Raw genomic sequence first — 18471 nt, forward strand, 5'->3', positions numbered from 1 at the left:
AAGCAGAAATAAATAAATCCCTCCTGGCTGTACATTTACTCAGTCTCTTTCTTTCCTTCTTTTCAAAAAGCCTATTTATCTCAACTCTTCCCAGAGGAAATGAAACACTCAGAAGCGAGGCTGTTTTCACATGAAATTATGGAACTATTCACACAAACATTGCCATGATTAGTATGTCAGCACACAAAGTGACATATAAAAAAAACATTTATCCCCCTTTCATCAGGCTAGTTCTTGTGCCCTCAACAGCATCCTGGCATAGCACAATGTAGCAGCTGCTGCTGCCCTCATCCCTTAAATCTAAGCAAATCAAAACAACTCAAGCTAAATATCTGCCTCTTGGATTGCTGTTCAAGGATACAAGACAGCTTAAAAAGGTTGGCAAATAAAGTTGCATGACAGGTAGAAATTCAGGAAGTGAAGCTTTCCCCAATCTTATATCCCCATGCCTGGTGTAATTGCGCCCCTTTCCCAAAGGCAGCCAAACAGACCCAGGGGCAGAAAAACAACAAGGCAAGGCAGCCTAAGGGAAACCAGAGCAGTGAGGAAAATGTAGACTGATCCAAGAAAAAGCATTCCCTCCCCGCTTCCACTTACAGGAGCCAATTGGACTAGCAGATGAATCTTACTTTAATATGGACCTGGGCCATCATTCTTTATTGCACCTGAGGTAAGCAGACTAATTTAGGAGGCACAGATTAACCTGTGTGGCACATACAGTAGTTCTGTCTTTGTTGCTCATTCACCACGCTGGCTGGGGCCTACTCACTGCTTGCTCAAACAAATGCTGCAGTGTAGCATTGGTGCTGCTGGTGTGCATTATATGAATAGAATATAACACACACTTGTTGCCTGGAATAATCAATGGTCTGGGCTGGTAGATTTTCTGTATGCTTACTCAGTTAGGGGCTGTGTTGCATTGGGTAAAAGGGACTAAGTGAAACAGCCACAAGCCTAGGCTAGCAACAAATATTCATCATTGTTGAGTGGGGTGCTGGCTCAGGAAAATGTGGTGGTGGGGAGGTATGTAGGGTGGCCACTTCACACATCACCCCCCAAAAAGGAACCACATCATCACCACCCCACCCAGGACAAATGAAGACAAATGTGCATGAAATGTGCCTGTTCTAATTTAAAAGTATAGAAGCAGATTTGGAAATGATTACTGTAATTTAAATAGAAATGCAGTATATACCACCATGTGACTTTTGTGCCTGCCCAGGAAAATAGCCTGGTGTTTTGCCATCACCCCACTCCCACTACCTGCTGCCTTAGATCGCCACGTCTGTCTACCAAATAAGAGTAGCTGCATGTACATGTTGAAAGTTATTTAATTGTAGTACATGTTAATCAAATTGCTTTACTGCTGTTTCTCATCTATACTAGCACCTTTGCACACTGGAATACTGAAAACTTAAATTGTGACTTAACAACTGAGTTCAATCCTGCTGCCCATTTTTTCTTTGCCTACCAACAACAAAAAAGTGCTAGACAACTTTAAAAAGAAAAGAGATTGGGGCTGGAATTTCGGGGAATTGGGCCTGGAATTGCTCCAAGTCTAAGGGGGCTAACAGGCCTCCCTGTGGCATTTTAGCCCTGCAGTGCTACGCTAAACTGAGGCAGTTGCCTGAGGCACTTTTATTGATGTATTATTAATTTACATACTGCTTACATGTAAAAATGACGTTGGTTTGGCCTCCTCTCAAGATATCATTGCCAAACGTAGCATGAGGGTTCCCAAGGTGGGGTCAGTGGACGGTCTTCACCAGTGTTTGAATGCCAGGCACCATTTTGAATTAAGATGACAAACCAAAATGTAATTTTGGATTGGCTCCATCCGATTTTGGGCATGATGGATGGATGGACTCACAAACTGCATTTGCGTTTTCCCTCCCAAACCCATACGGGAGGCTGGCCACGTGAAGAACGTTTGCGTTTTGCACCTACACATCAGCGGACATACGAAGGAGAGGAAGGGGAACGCGGGTGTGCCTGCTTGTATATTCGCGCACCCCCCCCCTCTCTCTGTATATATATATGTACACACTCGCACGCCCTCCCCCCCACACAAACGGCGAGCTCTTTCCTTCCTCTCATTCATTTTACACACACGTTGCGCCCAGGCGTCTCCCTCCGCCCCCCGCTCCTCCGCCGCCGCTGCTCTGTGGCTCCTCAGGGTCACGTGGCCCTGCCCTCCCCCGGCCAACCCTCCGCGCCTGCCTGCCTCCCTCCCGGGGCTTGAGAAGCAGAAGTGGGGAGCCTTCCTGGGGCAGCAGGCGGCGAGGAGCAGGGCGGGCCGCCAGCCACGACCGAGCGAGGGGGACGACTCCGGCTCCCCGCCTCTGGGACTGAGGCGCAGGTGAGGGGAGACGCCGAGAGAGAGAGAAGGAAGGTACCCCCGCACTTACTTTCTTACCCTCTCCTCCTCCAGCCCCACCGTGCGGAGCCCTCTTTCCTTCTCCTCGCCCTAGATTCCTCAGCTGCGGGCGGGTTGGGGCGGCGGTTCCTCACACCTTCCTGTCCCGCCTCAGTTATATGGCAGGTATTAAGAGGTGCGGGGCGGGTTGAGGGATCCCCTCCATCCCAGCTTCGGGCTATGTGTTGGTTGGTTTCTTAAATACTTACTACTACTGCTACTAATATGCTGCCGTTCCGTAAAGATACTCTCAGGGAGCCTTACAGTAAATGCAAATAAGTTTTTGTTGTCGTTTTTAAAGGAAATTTAGAGAGCGTGAAGCAATAGATTAAAAACTGGCCGCGATATCAAGGCTGTGTACGTGTCCCGTGGGGTTATTTCGAGTGCTTTCCTTCCAGCCCGAGACAGGTTGCGGTTACTTCGACATCTTTTTTTCTCCTTCCTGCCGCTGACCCGTCGCCCACTAAGTGATAGCGCTGGGGATCAGAAGTTGGCCAGGAAAGAATAACCAGGGAAATTGGCTGGCGTGTCTCAGCTGTGTAGGGAACACGTCGTTCTGCACATGCTCTACGGGCACTCACTTGACAGCCTTCCTATTACTGAAATTTATTCATTAGACTTACATCACATGTTTCCTCTCAAAGGACCCCAGGGCGGCATTCATCCTTAAACAAGTTGTTGCTGCTTTGCATCTTCTTCCTCTTCAGTTCACACCCCCACTCTTTTTTGGACTTCTCTAGTTAGTGGATTAAAAAGGTGTTTAGTCTTAAATATGGCTGGAAATGTCCTTTAACTTGATGCCTGGCAAGGCTGGAGGGGAGCTAAATTTATGCACATCTTCTGGGGCACTGCCTCCCCCCTTTACCCTCCTTCATGCTCTGATAGAAAGGAACTAACATTGCACATGCTCTTGGCCACTCTGTTATATTAAGGTGCTGCACCTCTACCACTTCTCCAGTTTCTAGAGATCTTCCTTGGAGACTTTGCTCAGGCTAGCTGAGGACTTTATCTAGATAGGACTTTATCTGTAGCAACGCTTCATTTTGTAGAAACCTTGCTAGCAGGCCCATTGGGCCACCTAACTACTTACTGTAGTCTCAGGTCCTTCCTTGCTTAGTCAAAATTTACTTGTTTGTACAGACTTTTTAACGAGGAGATTGTTCCTGGAAGAGTGCTGCAGATTATTTTCTTTAGCCTTTTGTTACATTTTTTTGAACTTCTCATTACTTCACCCTTTGCCATTTGCCTTTAGTGTCATTGAACAGAAAGGCAATACATCAATAGGTTTTGTAATAAATCAGTCTTCCTGTGGGGAGCCCTGGCTCTTCACCCAGTGGACAACCTTACTTTTGACAAAGTGACTAAGGACTCTCTGCTTCATTTGCTTCCACCTCTGTCTCACTGAAGAGTCCGCTGCAAAAGAGGGAAGGAAACCAGCTGTCCGCCCTCCTCCCCCCCCTTTCACTTTTCCCCCAACAGAGAGGTGGGTGGGTTAGTAACAGCACCAATTTAAATGCAGAGTGAGGGAAGGAAAGGTGTGAACAAAGAGGTGAATCTGGGTTCAGAGAAAATGTGTGTGTGAACCTTGTAGGAAGGAAACAGATATGTTTATCACTATTTCAAATGTATGAACATGGTTTTAAGGTTGAAAGCCAATTTTTCATGCTAACCTAAGTCTCTGGGTTGCCCTTGAAAAGGAAGGGGTTTCTGTATCCTCCCAAACTCCCTCAATTTATGTTGGGTTAGGGAAGGGGCTTTGTCTGGGGAGCAGTGGACGCTTCATACAGCAGAGCAGAAGGAACAACTTCAGGTAGGGTATTTTTTGTTGTTGGTTCAGTATATGGTCATCTTCATACATGGTATTGGATGAAAAAAAATTGAGGAATGCTAAAAAAAATGGATTTTTTGCATTGTGAGGAAAAAGGAAAGCTGGTGACTAGAAGTGCAATCTTACGCATGTCTACTCCAAAGAAATTCAGTCCTAATGAGTTCAGTGGGACTTCCCACCAAGTGTGTAGGATTACAGTATGTATAATATCAAATACACCCAAGTATCTAAGAACTGCAATGCTTTTTCATGGGGCTATTTTGATACAGAAGCAGCTGCCCATCTTCTTGTGCTCCCCACCTCCCTCTTTCACTACCTTTGATCAATAAACACTTAAAAAGGTAAAGGTACCCCTGACCATTAGGTCCAGTCGTGACCGACTCTTGGGTTGCGCGCTCATCTCGCATTATTGGCCGAGGGAGCCGGCGTATAGCTTCCAGGTCATGTGGCCAGCATGACAAAGCCGCTTCTGGCAAACCAGAGCAGCACATGGAAACGCCGTTTACCTTCCCGCTGTAGCGGTTCCTATTTATCTACTTGCATTTTGACGTGCTTTCGAACTGCTAGGTTGGCAGGAGCTGGGACCAAGCAACGGGAGCTCACCCTGTCACAGGGATTCGAACCGCTGACCTTCTGATCAGCAAGCCCTAGGCTCAGTGGTTTAACACTTAAGTAGCTCTTATTCTGTCATAATCTCTAAGGCCAATCAAAGATGCCTGTTTTACCGTATGTATGCCAGGTTCAAACAGAAGGGGATTTGTAATTTTCTCTTCTTGCTGTTTGTACTCCAGTTTTTTTAGTCCTGTTCTTTACATTTCCTAAAGCCTGATAAAGCAATGAAACTTTCTACAACTTTTGGACAATTAGTTAGGGTACTTGCGATAAGCAACATCTTATGTTAGTAATAGTACACTTTAAAAAATGTAGACTAAAATTGTGTAGCTCAACATGAATTCTCATGGGTTATAAAATCAGATAGAGTGATCTTTCTGGACCATCTTCTCTCTGTATGTTCATTATATGGTTTTGAGTTACTCAGAGTAGATAGCGGGTTTCAAACAATAGTGAAACTGGTTACAGGTAGGTAGCCGTGTTGGTCTGGGTCGAAGTAAAATAAAAAAAATTCCTTCAGTAGCACCTTAAAGACCAACTAAGTTTTTATTTTGGTATGAGCTTTGGAATGAGTATGAGAAGTGTGCATGCACACGAAAGCTCATACCAAAATAAAAACTTCGTTGGTCTTTAAGGTGCTACTGAAGGAATTTTTTTATAGTGAAACTGGTTACAGTCATACCTCGGTTTAAGTACGCCTCGGTTTGAGTATTTTCAGTTTAAGTACTCCGCAGACCTGTCTGGAACGGATTAATCTACTTTCCATTACTTTCAATGGGAAAGTTCGCTTCAGGTTAAGTACGCTTCAGGTTGAGTACTCCACGGACCTGTCTGGAACAGATTAATCCACTTTCCATTACTTTCAATGGGAAAGTTCGCTTCAGGTTAAGTACGCTTCAGGTTAAGTACAGACTTCCGGAACCAATTGTGTTTGTAAACCGAGGTAACATTGTATAGATACTGTTTTGTTTTCATTTATTTCACATGGTTGTTGTTGTAGACACACAACTTTATACACACAAGTCCAAGGACATAGAACATACTGATCAGAAGAAAAGGAACGTAAATGATGGTAACGAACCTTTATTTAATAAAATACAACTGGAGAGCTTCAGAAATTATTACACCTTACACATTTTGTGTTTTGAAGGGCATGACCAGATGGGTGCTTCCTGTGCTTTTGATTTCATGTTTTAGTGTCCAACTAAGCATATGGAAATAATTTCCTTTAAGGCAGTTGCAACATGACAAAGGAGATCTGATGGGTCATCCTGTAACACTGGTCCCAAGACTTTGGGATAGTAGCAATACATGACTGAACCCTTTGATGCTGAACTTCCCGTGCCAAGATGTGTTGTTTGATTAATTTATTATATTGTAACTAGGTAACCCACATGTACAAACCCTGGTGCTTTGATGTTCTAGGCTTGGTACAAATAAATATCAAGGACCTAATTTTACATGGTGGTACTAATTCATCTGAGTTACCTGTGAGCTTATGTGTCATATCCAGTTTCACTGCTGATGCATAACTTCCAGCTGAGCTACTGGCTTTCAAACTGGTGTTCGGACTTTGCATAGGCTAGAGGTTTCTGACTTGAGAGACAGGACAGGCAGTTTAATTACACACACACACACACACACACACACACACACAAATCTTTTCAATAAGGACTCAAGATAGAGTTCACTTGATGGTTTTTGCCAGCAAGAAGTGCGTACTAACCATACTTCCCTGGTTTTGACTTCTTTGGAAGTTCACATTATTTGTTTAGACTAATCTGATCCACACTTGCACAAGTTTGTTAATTGATCTGTCATCCTTTGTAGATAGTTAACTTTATTTGCAGGCTAGGTAGAGAAGATGGTTGTGTAACTCAGCTGTGGCCACTGAGAACTCTTCCAGTCATTAGCTAGGGAAATCTCTCCCTAGCTGCATGATATTTCCAGGTTCCAATGTAAATTAGAGCAGGCTGTAATAAAAGCCAGTGTAGCATTCCAGTGGTGGATCAAACCTGTTATATTTTACCTGCAGAATTTCAAGATTCATCATTTAGTTTGTCTCCTTTTGTCATGCACACTGAAGGGTTTTGAGAATGTTTCAGACAATAATATTCCTGACATTCATAGATCCAGATGCTTTTCACATAGCCACCGACTATTTTTACTTCCTGTTCAGTTCTGGCAACATAAAATTCTATACTTTTATCCTGGCTGTCCTGTAATTGCTTCTCATCGTTCCATTTCTTGGTATTGCTGCCACTTCTTCAGTGCCTGTTAGTTTTATGTATTTTTCGATTCCATATTTTATTTTCAACTAAGAAATTCTGCACAATTATGTACGTTATAGGCTCAGGGTTTAGAGTGCAGGCATCACTTCACGTGCTGAATACATTTATCTGGCGTGCTGTGCAAACAAATAGGCATAAAACCTCTGACTTTGAAGGATAAAGTCTGCTGTGTAGGAAACTGCCATAATGAGTAATTATGATTGGTTCCATTGGATTTGTTCCAGCAGCTCAGGACCAGGGAGGGCAGACTTCATGCTTGGTGGATCTACTTTTGTATTTTACTGGGACTCAAAGATCCACCAACTGGAGCAAGGTACACAGGATATACAGTAAATATAAATAAAGAAGAATAATTAAGTGTTCTGAGCTGCTGCTGAATTCAGGGATCTGTTCTAACTACCAGAACTGAGCTACCCTCACAGTCCTTCCACACAAAACTCTTATTATGGTTCCCTCAGGCTTTATTCATTTTAGCAATCTAATTTGGACAAGGGCGCAGGGAAAGAGTCATTTTATTGGTGTTCAGGTTAAACAGTTGAGAGTCAGAAATCCTTGCCAGTGTACTGCACATCATCTAGAGATCTACAGTACCAGTAGCCTCTGTTAAGATGGTGTTTGTCCCCAGGATTTTGGTAATGCAGCATTTTTAAGCTCCCTCCAGGGAATTTGAGAGAAAGGATGTGGAACACTCTGAGTAGCATTTGTTGTGGTTTGGTTCATATTTTCCTTTTCCACTAGGCAGCAAGATGAAAATTAAAATGTCAAAATACCTTTCACTTTGTGCTTTGCAAGGCAATTAAGAAAGGTGGCAGTGCAACCCATCCTGGGCCTGGAGGTGTGTTTCCACTACAACCTATTTGCTCATAGCTCTTTTGGGGGCAAGATGGTTGAGAGGATGGTAGACAGCTTCTGGTGTACTTGAAGAAAAAGGATTATCTGGACCATTTCAGTCTGGCTTTAGGCCTGAGTTTGTCACTGAAACTGGGGTAGTCCTGTTAATTCTCCTTTAACTCTGTTGCTTTGGATATATTTGATGATGGTATCTTCCTGGAATGCTTCTGTCAGCTGGGAGTGGGAGTCATGGAGCTATGGTGGCTCTGCTTTCACTCTTCCCTATAGGGTCATTTCCAGAGACTAGCATCGGGAGACCCCATGATTGGCCCCTTGGCAGTTATGCTGCAGGAGTCCTGCAGGGCTCCCTCTTGACCTCTGGGTTTCTTAACATCTACATGAAAGCTCTGGGAGAAGGTATTATTCCATAAATTGTGAGGCTGAAATGCTTGAAAGATCACCTTTGTCTTCATCTGCTAGCCCAGGCTTTTAGATCTGCTTTGGAGGACCTTGTCATCCTGCCGATGAGGGAAGCCCACTGTGCAGTGATGGGGACCAGACCTTCTTAGTGGTGGCACCTTGCCTGTGGAATTTCCTATCCCTGCAGGATAGGAAAACCCTCATCAACGAATTTTTGATGGTGTATTAAGAAATTTCACTCGGGTCTTAGTAACGAACAGATGCATTTTAGGCCAGGTGTACTGAGGCTACCTGTAGTGTTGTATTTTGACTATTCTTTTAAAGGAATGATTAATGTTTCAAATGTATTTTGAAATGTATTTTAGGTATTCTTTGTAAACGTCTCTGCAATATTAACAGATGAAGGACAGTTTAAAAATTGAACAAATTGGAATTGCAGTTAATTTATTCACTGTTAGAATGATAAACTACAATATGCAGTTCAGTAGGAGCAAATTGAGTAAAATACTTCCATTAGCTTTTATCTTCTTTTTCTATCACCTTTTTTCTTTTTCAGGTTTCTTCTTTTCCCTGTCCTTTTTTGTGTGTAATCTAGGTTCTTTTATTATTATTATTATTCTTGGAGAATCTGAAAGGGCTACTGAACACATATATTTCTATATATGTAAGTAGTGTTGATTGCTTTGTTATACACAACTGCTATAAGATATCAGATATATGGTATATTGTAAACTTACAAATAAATACAGTAAAATAAAAAGTGAACAAATTAAGGAAATAAAAGGGTGAAATATAAGTGTTTCTAGAGCAAGATAGTGCTTAAATTTTTTCTAACTATTAACAGGCAAAAGGAAGGCGTTAAGCTGAAGATGAGGGCTATGAGAAGGAAAGCAGATATTGGGGCCTGGTTATTAACAAGGAAACTGAAACAAGAAGCTTGTAATAAAAAGTAGATGGCAAAAAGGCTGAGGGGAAAGAACAGTAAGGGAGATGCTGTTGTTTTTGGCTGAAGTCATTTTTGGGCTTTGGTTGAAGACATTTTTCCAATCCTTATTGTGTATAGTATGATTCCAGAGGAAAGCTTGATAGCTATTTCTTCCTACTGTTTTTCATGAAGGAGAGCAGACTTGCTAATATTTGTGCCATGTAAGAAAAGACAGAGGAGAGGAGATACCATAATTCACCGGTAATTTACAAGGTTTGAGTTTCAACTTTGCAATTGTATGGGTGTGGCAAAATAAAGAAATACTTCAAACTGGTAAATTTTACTATACCAACCAAGTCCAAAATCTTACACCTTTTTACCCAGAAGTAAGCCCTTCTGGATGCAGCGAATCTGTCTCCTGAGTAAATATGGATTGAATGGCATTGTGGCTTAATTGAACAGGTTGTCATTTTAAAGTAGTGTAACCATTTATTCATGATTGACAGAGCATGTTTGAAATACTGGAATGGGAAGGTTAGTTCCATGCTTTTTCAATATTTTACCACTCAATCCATGGATTACAACTGCTGCTTCACTGACACTTCATTAGAGCTTGCTGCACATTCAGAATATTAAACTGAACATGAGTAAATTTATAATTTAAGAATCGGAAGTCTTGTTAGCCCAGCAATGGAATTGATGTCACTATCACTTTGCATTTCAGTTCCTCGTTGTAAAAAATGGGGGTGGGAGGGCGGGTGGGTGGGTGGGTGGGTGGAGAGTTCACCCTCAAGGTGGTTGTTATACAAGGCTTGTTTCAGTGTTACCATTCCATTCTTATTTTTTTCCTTTTTCTTCCTATCTGTATGCCACAACTGAAGTGCAAATGTGTTCTTTTTCATTTCCAGATACTTTCCAAAATATGAAATAATCAAGAAGCAAGGTTGAGTCATTGAAGGAAAACTTGCAATTAAGAATGCAATCCTATACACATCTACTCAGATGTAAGCCTAATTGAGTTCAGTGGGATTTACTCCTGGGTAATACAGGGACGCGGGTGGCGCTGTGGTCTAAACCACAGTGCCTAGGGCTTGCCGATCAGAAGATCGGCGGTTTCAATCCCCGTGACGGGGTGAGCTCCTGTTGTTTAGTCCCAGCTCCTGCCTACCTAGCAGTTTGAAAGCGCGTCAAGTGCAAGTAGATAAATAGGTACCGCTCTGGCACTGCTCTGGTTCACCAGAAGTGGCTTAGTCATGCTGGCCACATAACCCGGAAGCTGTCTGTGGACAAACGCCGGCTCCCTTGGCCTATAGAGCAAGATGAGCGCCGCAACCCCAGAGTCGTCCGCGACTGGACCTAACGGTCAGGGGTACCTTTACCTTTAAATGTATATAGGATTTCAGACTGGATGATATAGCTTAGTCTTAACCATGAATCAGTAATGCTATGCCACATACTTCATTTAATCCAGAGTACTAAACCTGCTATAGAAAAAGTTGCTTGTTCTTATACAGTGGTACGTCGGTTTGCGACTGCAATCTGTTTCGCGGAGGCGTTCGCTCGCTGAAGGCATGCTTCTGTGCATGCTGCGCAGATCGCATCTGCGCATGCGCGAGCTGTTCAGATCGCTTCTGCGCATCCGACGCCACAGAACCCGGATGTAAACACTTCCAGGTCCGCGGTGTTCGCTCGCCGAAGCGTTCGTAAACAGAGGTAGTCGTAAACTGAGGTTGCACTGTACACTTTCGCTTGGCAGCAAGCTTTGCACCATATCCTTTTCCTGTTAAATAGCTATGTCGCAGCTACGTTGAGTTGAGTGAATGGGTTACATTTAAATGTGTGTTAGGGCCAAAGTAGAAATAATGTTGGAAATGCTACATCTCAACTTGTTTATACCAGGGGTCAGCAAACTTTTTCAGCAGGGGGCCGGTCCACTGTCCCTCAGACCTTGTGGGGGGCCGGACTATATTTTGAAAAAATATATGAATGAATTCCTATACCCCACAAATAACCCAGAGATGCATTTTTTTTTAAAAAAGGACACATTCTACTCATGTAAAAACACCAGGCAGGCCCCACAAATAACCCAGAGATGCATTTTAAATAAAAGGACACATTCTACTCAGATAAAAACACCAGGCAGGCCCCACAAATAACCCAGAGATGCATTTTAAATAAAAGGACACATTCTAGTCATGTAAAAACATGCTGATTCCTGGACCGTCCACGGGCCGGATTTAGAAGGCGATTGGGCCACATCCGGCCCCCGGGCCTTAGTTTGGGAACCCCTGGTTTATACTTTGCAGATCAACAGTTGCATGTGGGGGCAGATGAGAATTAGGGGTGGGGTGGGTGGGAATTTCCATTGGAAATTGACCTCCCCACAGTTGACGATTTCCCATTAGGAAAAACATCTACATCCATGTATTTTTTCCTCATAAGAGGATTAATAGCTTCAGTCTGGGCTGGGGATTTTCATCAGGAAAATCTTGTGGAGGGGTAGAGTTGAACCAGTTTTCCCACTGAATTGATATACATTCACACATCTTAGTCCTGATCACTATTTGATTCTTACTACTTTTTTCAGTAATCGCTACTTAAAGCAGGCATTTGAAGAGCTTGATGTTTGCTTGATATAAGAGGTAGATGGTAATTATTTTTATCACTGTTTCCCATGAAAGCTTAATTGAATTTGATGGATAGCTCAGTCTGTACTAATCTCAGGGTTGTGGGTTCAAGCCCCACGTTGGGCGAAAGATTCCTGCATTGTGGGGGTTGGACTACTAGATGATCCTTGTGGCGCCTTTCAACTCTACAGTTCTGTGATTCTATGAAAGCTAGTGGGGTTATTGAAGAAATAGAGATTGGTGGGTCTGGTATAATATCTTGGAATATACTAATGTTGTTTGTTTATAGATGGTTTGAGATAATTTTATGATGACTTTGAGGGATGAGCCTGAATATGCCACCCTCCTACAGAGACACCAATCTCCTAACTGAAATATGTTTGTTTATGTTGGGTTGATGTTTATACTATTCAAACCCAAGTTGACTTGGTGATTTGGATACAGAGAACCCCTTGTGTTACCAAAAGGAAATTCTGCTTATGCAAATATGGTTCTCCAATTTCTATGTTATTGTAGTATGAAGTCCTACATATGCTTACCTTGTTTTGGTGGACGTCACACTGAGGCCTTAATGCCTGGTGCAGCTCGGGAGTTTGTAGCTTCTGTGATAACCGTGAACCTGCCTGAACTGTTTATACCCAGTCTGACTAATTAGGTATTCATTCATTTTTAGATCTAGGCTATGTAAATTAAAAGAGAAAGGGACTTTTTTGTGACCAGGGATATCATAGCAGTGAAGACCTGTAAGACTCCCTCTCTTTCAATTTTTAGGTGGTTTCGGTAGATTGTTAAAAATTGCAGCCAGCTTTTGATAATGTATTTGAAGGAACAGCTGCTTATAATAGCATTTTCTATCAGTAATTTAGCACTGCCATTTTGTGTTTAACATTTATTTGGTTATTTGATATTAGAAAAGTGGGTTGTAAATAAATCCTAATAAAACTGGACCATATCTACTGTACCTTTTCCTTGGGAAAGAAGATCTTTTACATATTTTTTTTTGTTTATATAGCCCTTCTAATATTAAAAGCGGTCAGTATACATTGTCTCAGTAATTTTTGCCAATGTTCCTTTAAGTTAGGTCAGAATAGTGACCTCCATCTTACATATGGTGAGAAATAGGTGATTAGACTGAGAGATAGTACCCTTTGGAGAACTAGCAAATTAATGGCAGAGGTGATATTGGAGGCAGATACTTCCTGGCTCTAAACTCAGTCACTTACAGCCTAATCCTGTACATGTTTACTCAGAAGAAAGTCCTGTTTGTTCAGTGAAATGTAATCCCAGATAAGTGTGTTTAGGATTGCAGTTGTTATTCTCTTGCCTTGTGTCTGATTTTGATCCAGAAACAAACCACTGTCAGGATTTTGATCTTGTTAAGGCAATATAATAATCTGGGGAAGGGGTTGGAGCTAAAATCCCTATTCTACGGATCATTGCATAATACTATTAAGGACAAACAATTGATGGTGATGCCTTATTGACGAACTAGAGGCATTCTTTCTTTGTTTTCCATAGAATGAGATCATACTATATCAACTGCTCAAATTACTCCACCCTGGCCATTGTTAATAAGCAGTACATAATTGGATTGTGTTGGCTAGTGCATTGCTAATTCCTGTCTTCTGCAACATTGGGTTTGTTTTAAAATGCACCTCATTTAGGTAGGGATATTTGTTAAAGTTCACCAGATGGTAATGGAGATATGTGTACCTTGACCCTAAGAGTGGTTATTCGTGCTAGCCTAGTTTCACTTCTAGAAATTCCTTTTGCTTTAAAAGGAAGCTGCAAAAAGTGTCTTTTTAACAAAAAACCCTATTTTAGAATGATACATCTTTCTTCCTCTGCTTTTTCCTTTTCAGCCCACTGAAGATTTGCTGCCTTCACCCTGAAAATGTCGAAGAAAAGCATAGACTATGGGGAGCTACCTGAGTATGAGAAGAGTCAAATCAAAAGGACCTTGGAGCTAGGCACCGTCATGACAGTGTACAGCATCAAAAAGAGTAGTCCAGAGAGGAGGACAATCCAAGTCATTATGGAAACTAGGCAGGTGGCATGGAGCAAGACAGCTGACAAAATAGAAGGTTTCTGTGAGTATCTGCTTACGGTAGTCTTTGCAAATAATTGAATTTAACCCTGTCATGAGCTGCTATTTTCTTAGATGTGTTGATGGGAATGAAGAAATGGTGTATGTTTTCTGATTTGGTGTATAACTCTGTATACCGTGCACAGGTCCACTTTAGAAAAAGGGAGGGGATTGAAAATGACTCCATCCTTCTGCTGACTACCAGGCCTTTTTCTTGTGATGGATAGACCTAGGACATACACATTAACTTAAGCCAGCAGCAGGGAATCTTTGACCCAGGGGCCTAATTAGCTCCAAAAGGGATCTTAATTTGGCCAGTGAGGCTGTTATTTCTCAGGCCACATGCACTTGCCTCATCAGATGTAGGGGAGGTAAAGACGCACCCTGATTACTGCATCTTTAATTGGCTAATAGGAGTTCTGTTTCTGAAGATGGAGATTCTTAAAATTTCAGCTGCTGTTTATGAAATATAAACATCAGTCTTTTGTTTTGCATGGATTAATAAGTTATCTTTCTACAATCTAAAAATAACTACTAACCTGAGGAACAAGTTCAGTACAAGACTCCCACGGTGGGAGTATTAAAAAATAAGAAATGCAAAAACAGCTACATATAAAACATGGAAAGTACAATAGAAGCCTACCTAGAAGTGTCATCCAGGTCTATTTCTGGTATAAAATTTTCATCCACATCTAAGATTAAATATGTGAAACATTTTGTTGGAAATATTTCTGGGCAGGTGTTCAGATTCTTGCCCACCTGTACTTGCAAAACTCTCCTTCAGAATCATGTTGTCTTCTTGCGTAAAGGATTTTAAATATGCATTCCAGTACCACATTGGATCCACCCCATTAACCTCTGTGAGATTGCAGTGTTCAAAAGCTTTTTATGCTACCATCACCTACCATGAATCCTCACATTGAACCGGAACTAAGCTTAAGTACGTGGAATTGCATTTGTACATACCAATTTCCAATTAGCACAGTATCTCTCCTTCCCTCCCTGTTTTCTCTCCCACTTTTCAAAACGTAAATTGTAACCTTCTTGCGGAAGGAACCTATTTCTGTCACTTGGGCTATTCTGTTAAGTTCTGTGTTCATTGATGGAGTTAACTAAACAATAACTGTAATATCAAGGTTTCAGAAGCTTTGAACAATAAGTACATAAAGTTAAAGTTTCAAGCTATGTTAAGGTTATATAATCACAGAAATGGAGGTGCTGGTACCTGTTTTTTTTGTTAACTAAAGTATTACATAGGAGTTGTAATTTCTCATGAATAGCTTTTTCAAGAAAATTGAGTGGTTAATGATCAATATTTTCTGACAGTTAATCTCTCAGAAGATATTTATTATTGAACCAGACCCCCCCCCCTTGTAAGCCTCCTCGTGGTTCAGCCTGTTTAACAGCAAGCATGAGGGTGGAAATTCCTTAGCTGCAGGTTCAGTCTGTTCAACAGCAGGTTAAAATAGCTATGTTTTAAAAAATGTGCTGAAGTGCAAGTAAGAATTAAATCCCATTTGCTTAATGAAGGTAGAAAAAGGTGGCTGTATTCTTTACTTTTGAAATAATGGTTGTGTTGAAGTTAGGCATATTGTTTCCTTTTTGAAGTTTTTCTTCATGATTCCTGCTTGGGGATGTGGGATCAATCAAAACCTATTGCAGGCTTATGTGGAAAACTGTTGTTTTATTTTAAAATTGGTTTACTCTTTGATGTATACTTGTTGAAAGATGTAAGACTTTTTGTGCCACTTCCTCACCAGGTGTTTTAATGTGGAATTTACACTCTTTACCCTGTGAAAAGCAAGTGAAAATTAACATGACAGAAAATGTACATGTTCAGGTTTGGAAAGTTTTGTAGCTTACAGTGAGAGAACATTGAGAGTGTCATTCTAAAAACATCATTGTTTGGAAGCACCCTTCCTTTCTAAGGACATGTCCATATTTTTTTTAATCAGTTTGCATTTATGAAATTTGGAATTTTAAGTATTCCCTTTTAATTGACACCTACGCCTAGATCATGGGAAACAATAAATTAATGACAGTGGATAACTATAGTTGGAAAGATTGCAGTATGCCTTGTAAAAACAAATAGTACATTTTGTGCAAAAAAGCCAAACCCACAAGTTTTAGATGCTTAGATTACGGTATATAGATGTCTAATGAGTTGACGAGGAAAAAGGGAAGAAGAAAAGAAGGCCTAGCATGCGTACCAGAAGTTGTAAACAGAGCTTCATTACAGTATTACATTGAGCATTATCTCCTTCTGTAGTTAGTCATGAAACAGCTTTATAAGCACAAGAGAGGTATCTCTCACTTGCTGATCATGGCTTGCATCAGCATTATTAGTATAGGATGTTTGGCACACCACTAATAAATGAATATTGGACGGAATTTGATAGATACGTCTCAATATACTGATGTCATTTCACTAATGGCACAATCCTATACATTGCTGCTCAAAAAGAAATTCCCAATAAGTTCAGTACGCTCTGGAAACTGGATTGCAGCCTGATTCTTACTGAGATGTTAAGAGTCTTGTAGACATGATCTCCAAAGGACTAGCATTCTGTGTGCCTGGCAGTGAGAAATGTGCTAAATGTGCACTATTCCAGTTTGTGGTTTTCCCTTCCTGCCACAAGTATAGGGCTGGATCCTGCAGTTTTTTATTCGAGGCAGAGCACCAACTAGCTCTGTGTAAATTTTAGCCTGTGTGTTTTTCTTCTCACAAGCCAAGGCAAAAATACTTACTACAATTAGTAAAACTTCTTTTGACTAGCAGCTGCCATTTGTGATATGATGCAAATGTGCTAGAATAGCAGCAGTTGTTGTGGGCAGAGAGACCTGAGTTTTGCAATTCAAAAAGGCTTTTGCTACTTGTTGTTTTGCTTTTAGGTTTTGGGGCAATAACCTATCTTCCTTTCAGGATGGTTGACTTTAAATTCTGTCATGCATACAATTCAATACACTTCCTTCTTGGATGGCTAATTTGCAGCTGTATGCATTCTTTCTGCCCCCTCCCTCCTGGTTTGGCTTGGCAGGGGAGGGGAGGGGTGGGGAACTTGAATGTGGAGGGCTTGCTTACCTGTGGGGATTGATGGCTATCAACCCCCTGCACAGTTCCTGCATACTCTTGGATATCCTGTGTGAAAGACACCTCTACAACTAGTGACCCAGGAAGGGTTGTTTAACACACTTGAGACAAGGCAGAGTTACCGTGTTTCCCCTTTTTAAAGACGTAGTCATTTTATAAGCCGTAGCAGGATTTTTACGCATTTGCGGGATATAAGCCATACCTCCAAAATAAGCCATATCCCGAGCCGCAAACAAAGAGCAGCAGAAAGCCGCCAAACAGCTGGGGCCTGGGGGCGGGGTAGAAAGGCGGCCGGAGCAGCGCTGCGTGGAGCGCCCGAGCCACAGCAGGAGGAGGAGGTTTCAAAGTGCTACCGTACATAGGGGGCCCTCTAGGGCCAGCTGACCGGACCTGGGGCCTTCGGCTCCCGGCGTCGCCTACTCACACTTCTTCTCCCCAACCAGCCATGTCGCCCGCGCGCTCGCCGGTGCCAAAATACATTTTTTGTTATGTGCAAATGGGGCAGAGCGCTTTGTCGCAACAGCCATTTCTGGGTGCTGAGCTGCGGCAGGAGGAGGAGGCGGTGGCTTGCTGGGTCAGCGCCCGGCAGCGCCGCGTGGAGAGTCCTGAGCCTCTGGGATGCAGCAGTGCTCTGTAGTACTTTGAATCCTCCTCCTCCTGCCGTGGCTCGGTGCCTGGAACTGGTGGCTGCTGCTGCTGAACCACCAACAAGCACCCAGCAGCGCCGCGTGGAGCACCCCGAGCCACGGCAGGAGGAGGCTCAGCACCCTCCCCGCGAACGCGCAATTCTGAGGAGGCTTTACGCACCTCTCCTAAAACCGACACCCGCTGCCTCATGCTGCGCGGGAAATGCTTTTTGCTCCTGGGTCCCTTCCTGCTCTTTTCTGGCACCGAATCAAGGCGGCAACCCCCCCCCCCGCTTCTCTTTCTTTCCTTCCTTCCTTCCTTCCTTCCTTCCTTCCTTCCTTCCTTCCTTCCTTCCTTCCTTCCTTCCTTCCTTCCTTCCTTCCTTCCTTCCTCTCCCTCGTTCTTATTCTTTCTTTCCCTCTCCTTCCTTCTTTCTCCCTTTCTGTCTTCTCTCCCTCTTTCTTTCTTTCCTTCTTTATTCCCTTCCTTCTTTCCTACTCTTCTTTCTCTCCCCTCTTTCCTTCCTCTCTCCCTCCTGCTCCCGCTCCCTCTTTCCTCCCTCCCTCCCTCCCTCCCTCCCTCCCTCCCTCAATCCCTCCCTCCCTCTCTTTCCTCAGAAACATAGGATGCTGCTTTATACTTCTGGCCCTTAAACCCTGGAACCAGGAGAGAGCTCCAGTGAGTCAACCTCAGCCAGTCCCCTTGGTGAAGGGTGGT

The 18471-nt window shown here is 42.6% G+C and overlaps 1 protein-coding gene across 13 annotated transcripts in view; it reads left to right on the forward strand.

Annotated features, from left to right (window-relative positions):
* Positions 1–510: 510 nt before the first annotated feature.
* PLCG2 (phospholipase C gamma 2) overlaps positions 511–18471 on the forward strand; it is a 73801-nt gene continuing 55840 nt past the window's right edge. For 10 of the 13 annotated variants that reach the window (XR_015950546.1, XR_015950545.1, XM_088672027.1 and 7 more), the window contains exons 1-2: positions 2068–2392; positions 13813–14040. Coding sequence is in view for 11 of the 13 variants with exons in the window: in XM_088672027.1 (XP_088528153.1) it covers positions 13845–14040 (196 nt within the window). In the remaining 2 variants the exon portion in view is untranslated. Of the gene's footprint in view, positions 671–2067; positions 2393–10231; positions 10328–13812; positions 14041–18471 lie in introns of those variants that run through there. The other 3 variants (XM_060275958.2, XM_088672024.1, XM_035120930.3) reach the window with 3 other exon arrangements.

This window comes from Zootoca vivipara, chromosome 6 (genome assembly GCF_965207765.1).
Source record: "Zootoca vivipara chromosome 6, rZooViv2.hap1.1, whole genome shotgun sequence".
In the NCBI taxonomy this organism is placed as follows: domain Eukaryota; kingdom Metazoa; phylum Chordata; class Lepidosauria; order Squamata; family Lacertidae; genus Zootoca; species Zootoca vivipara.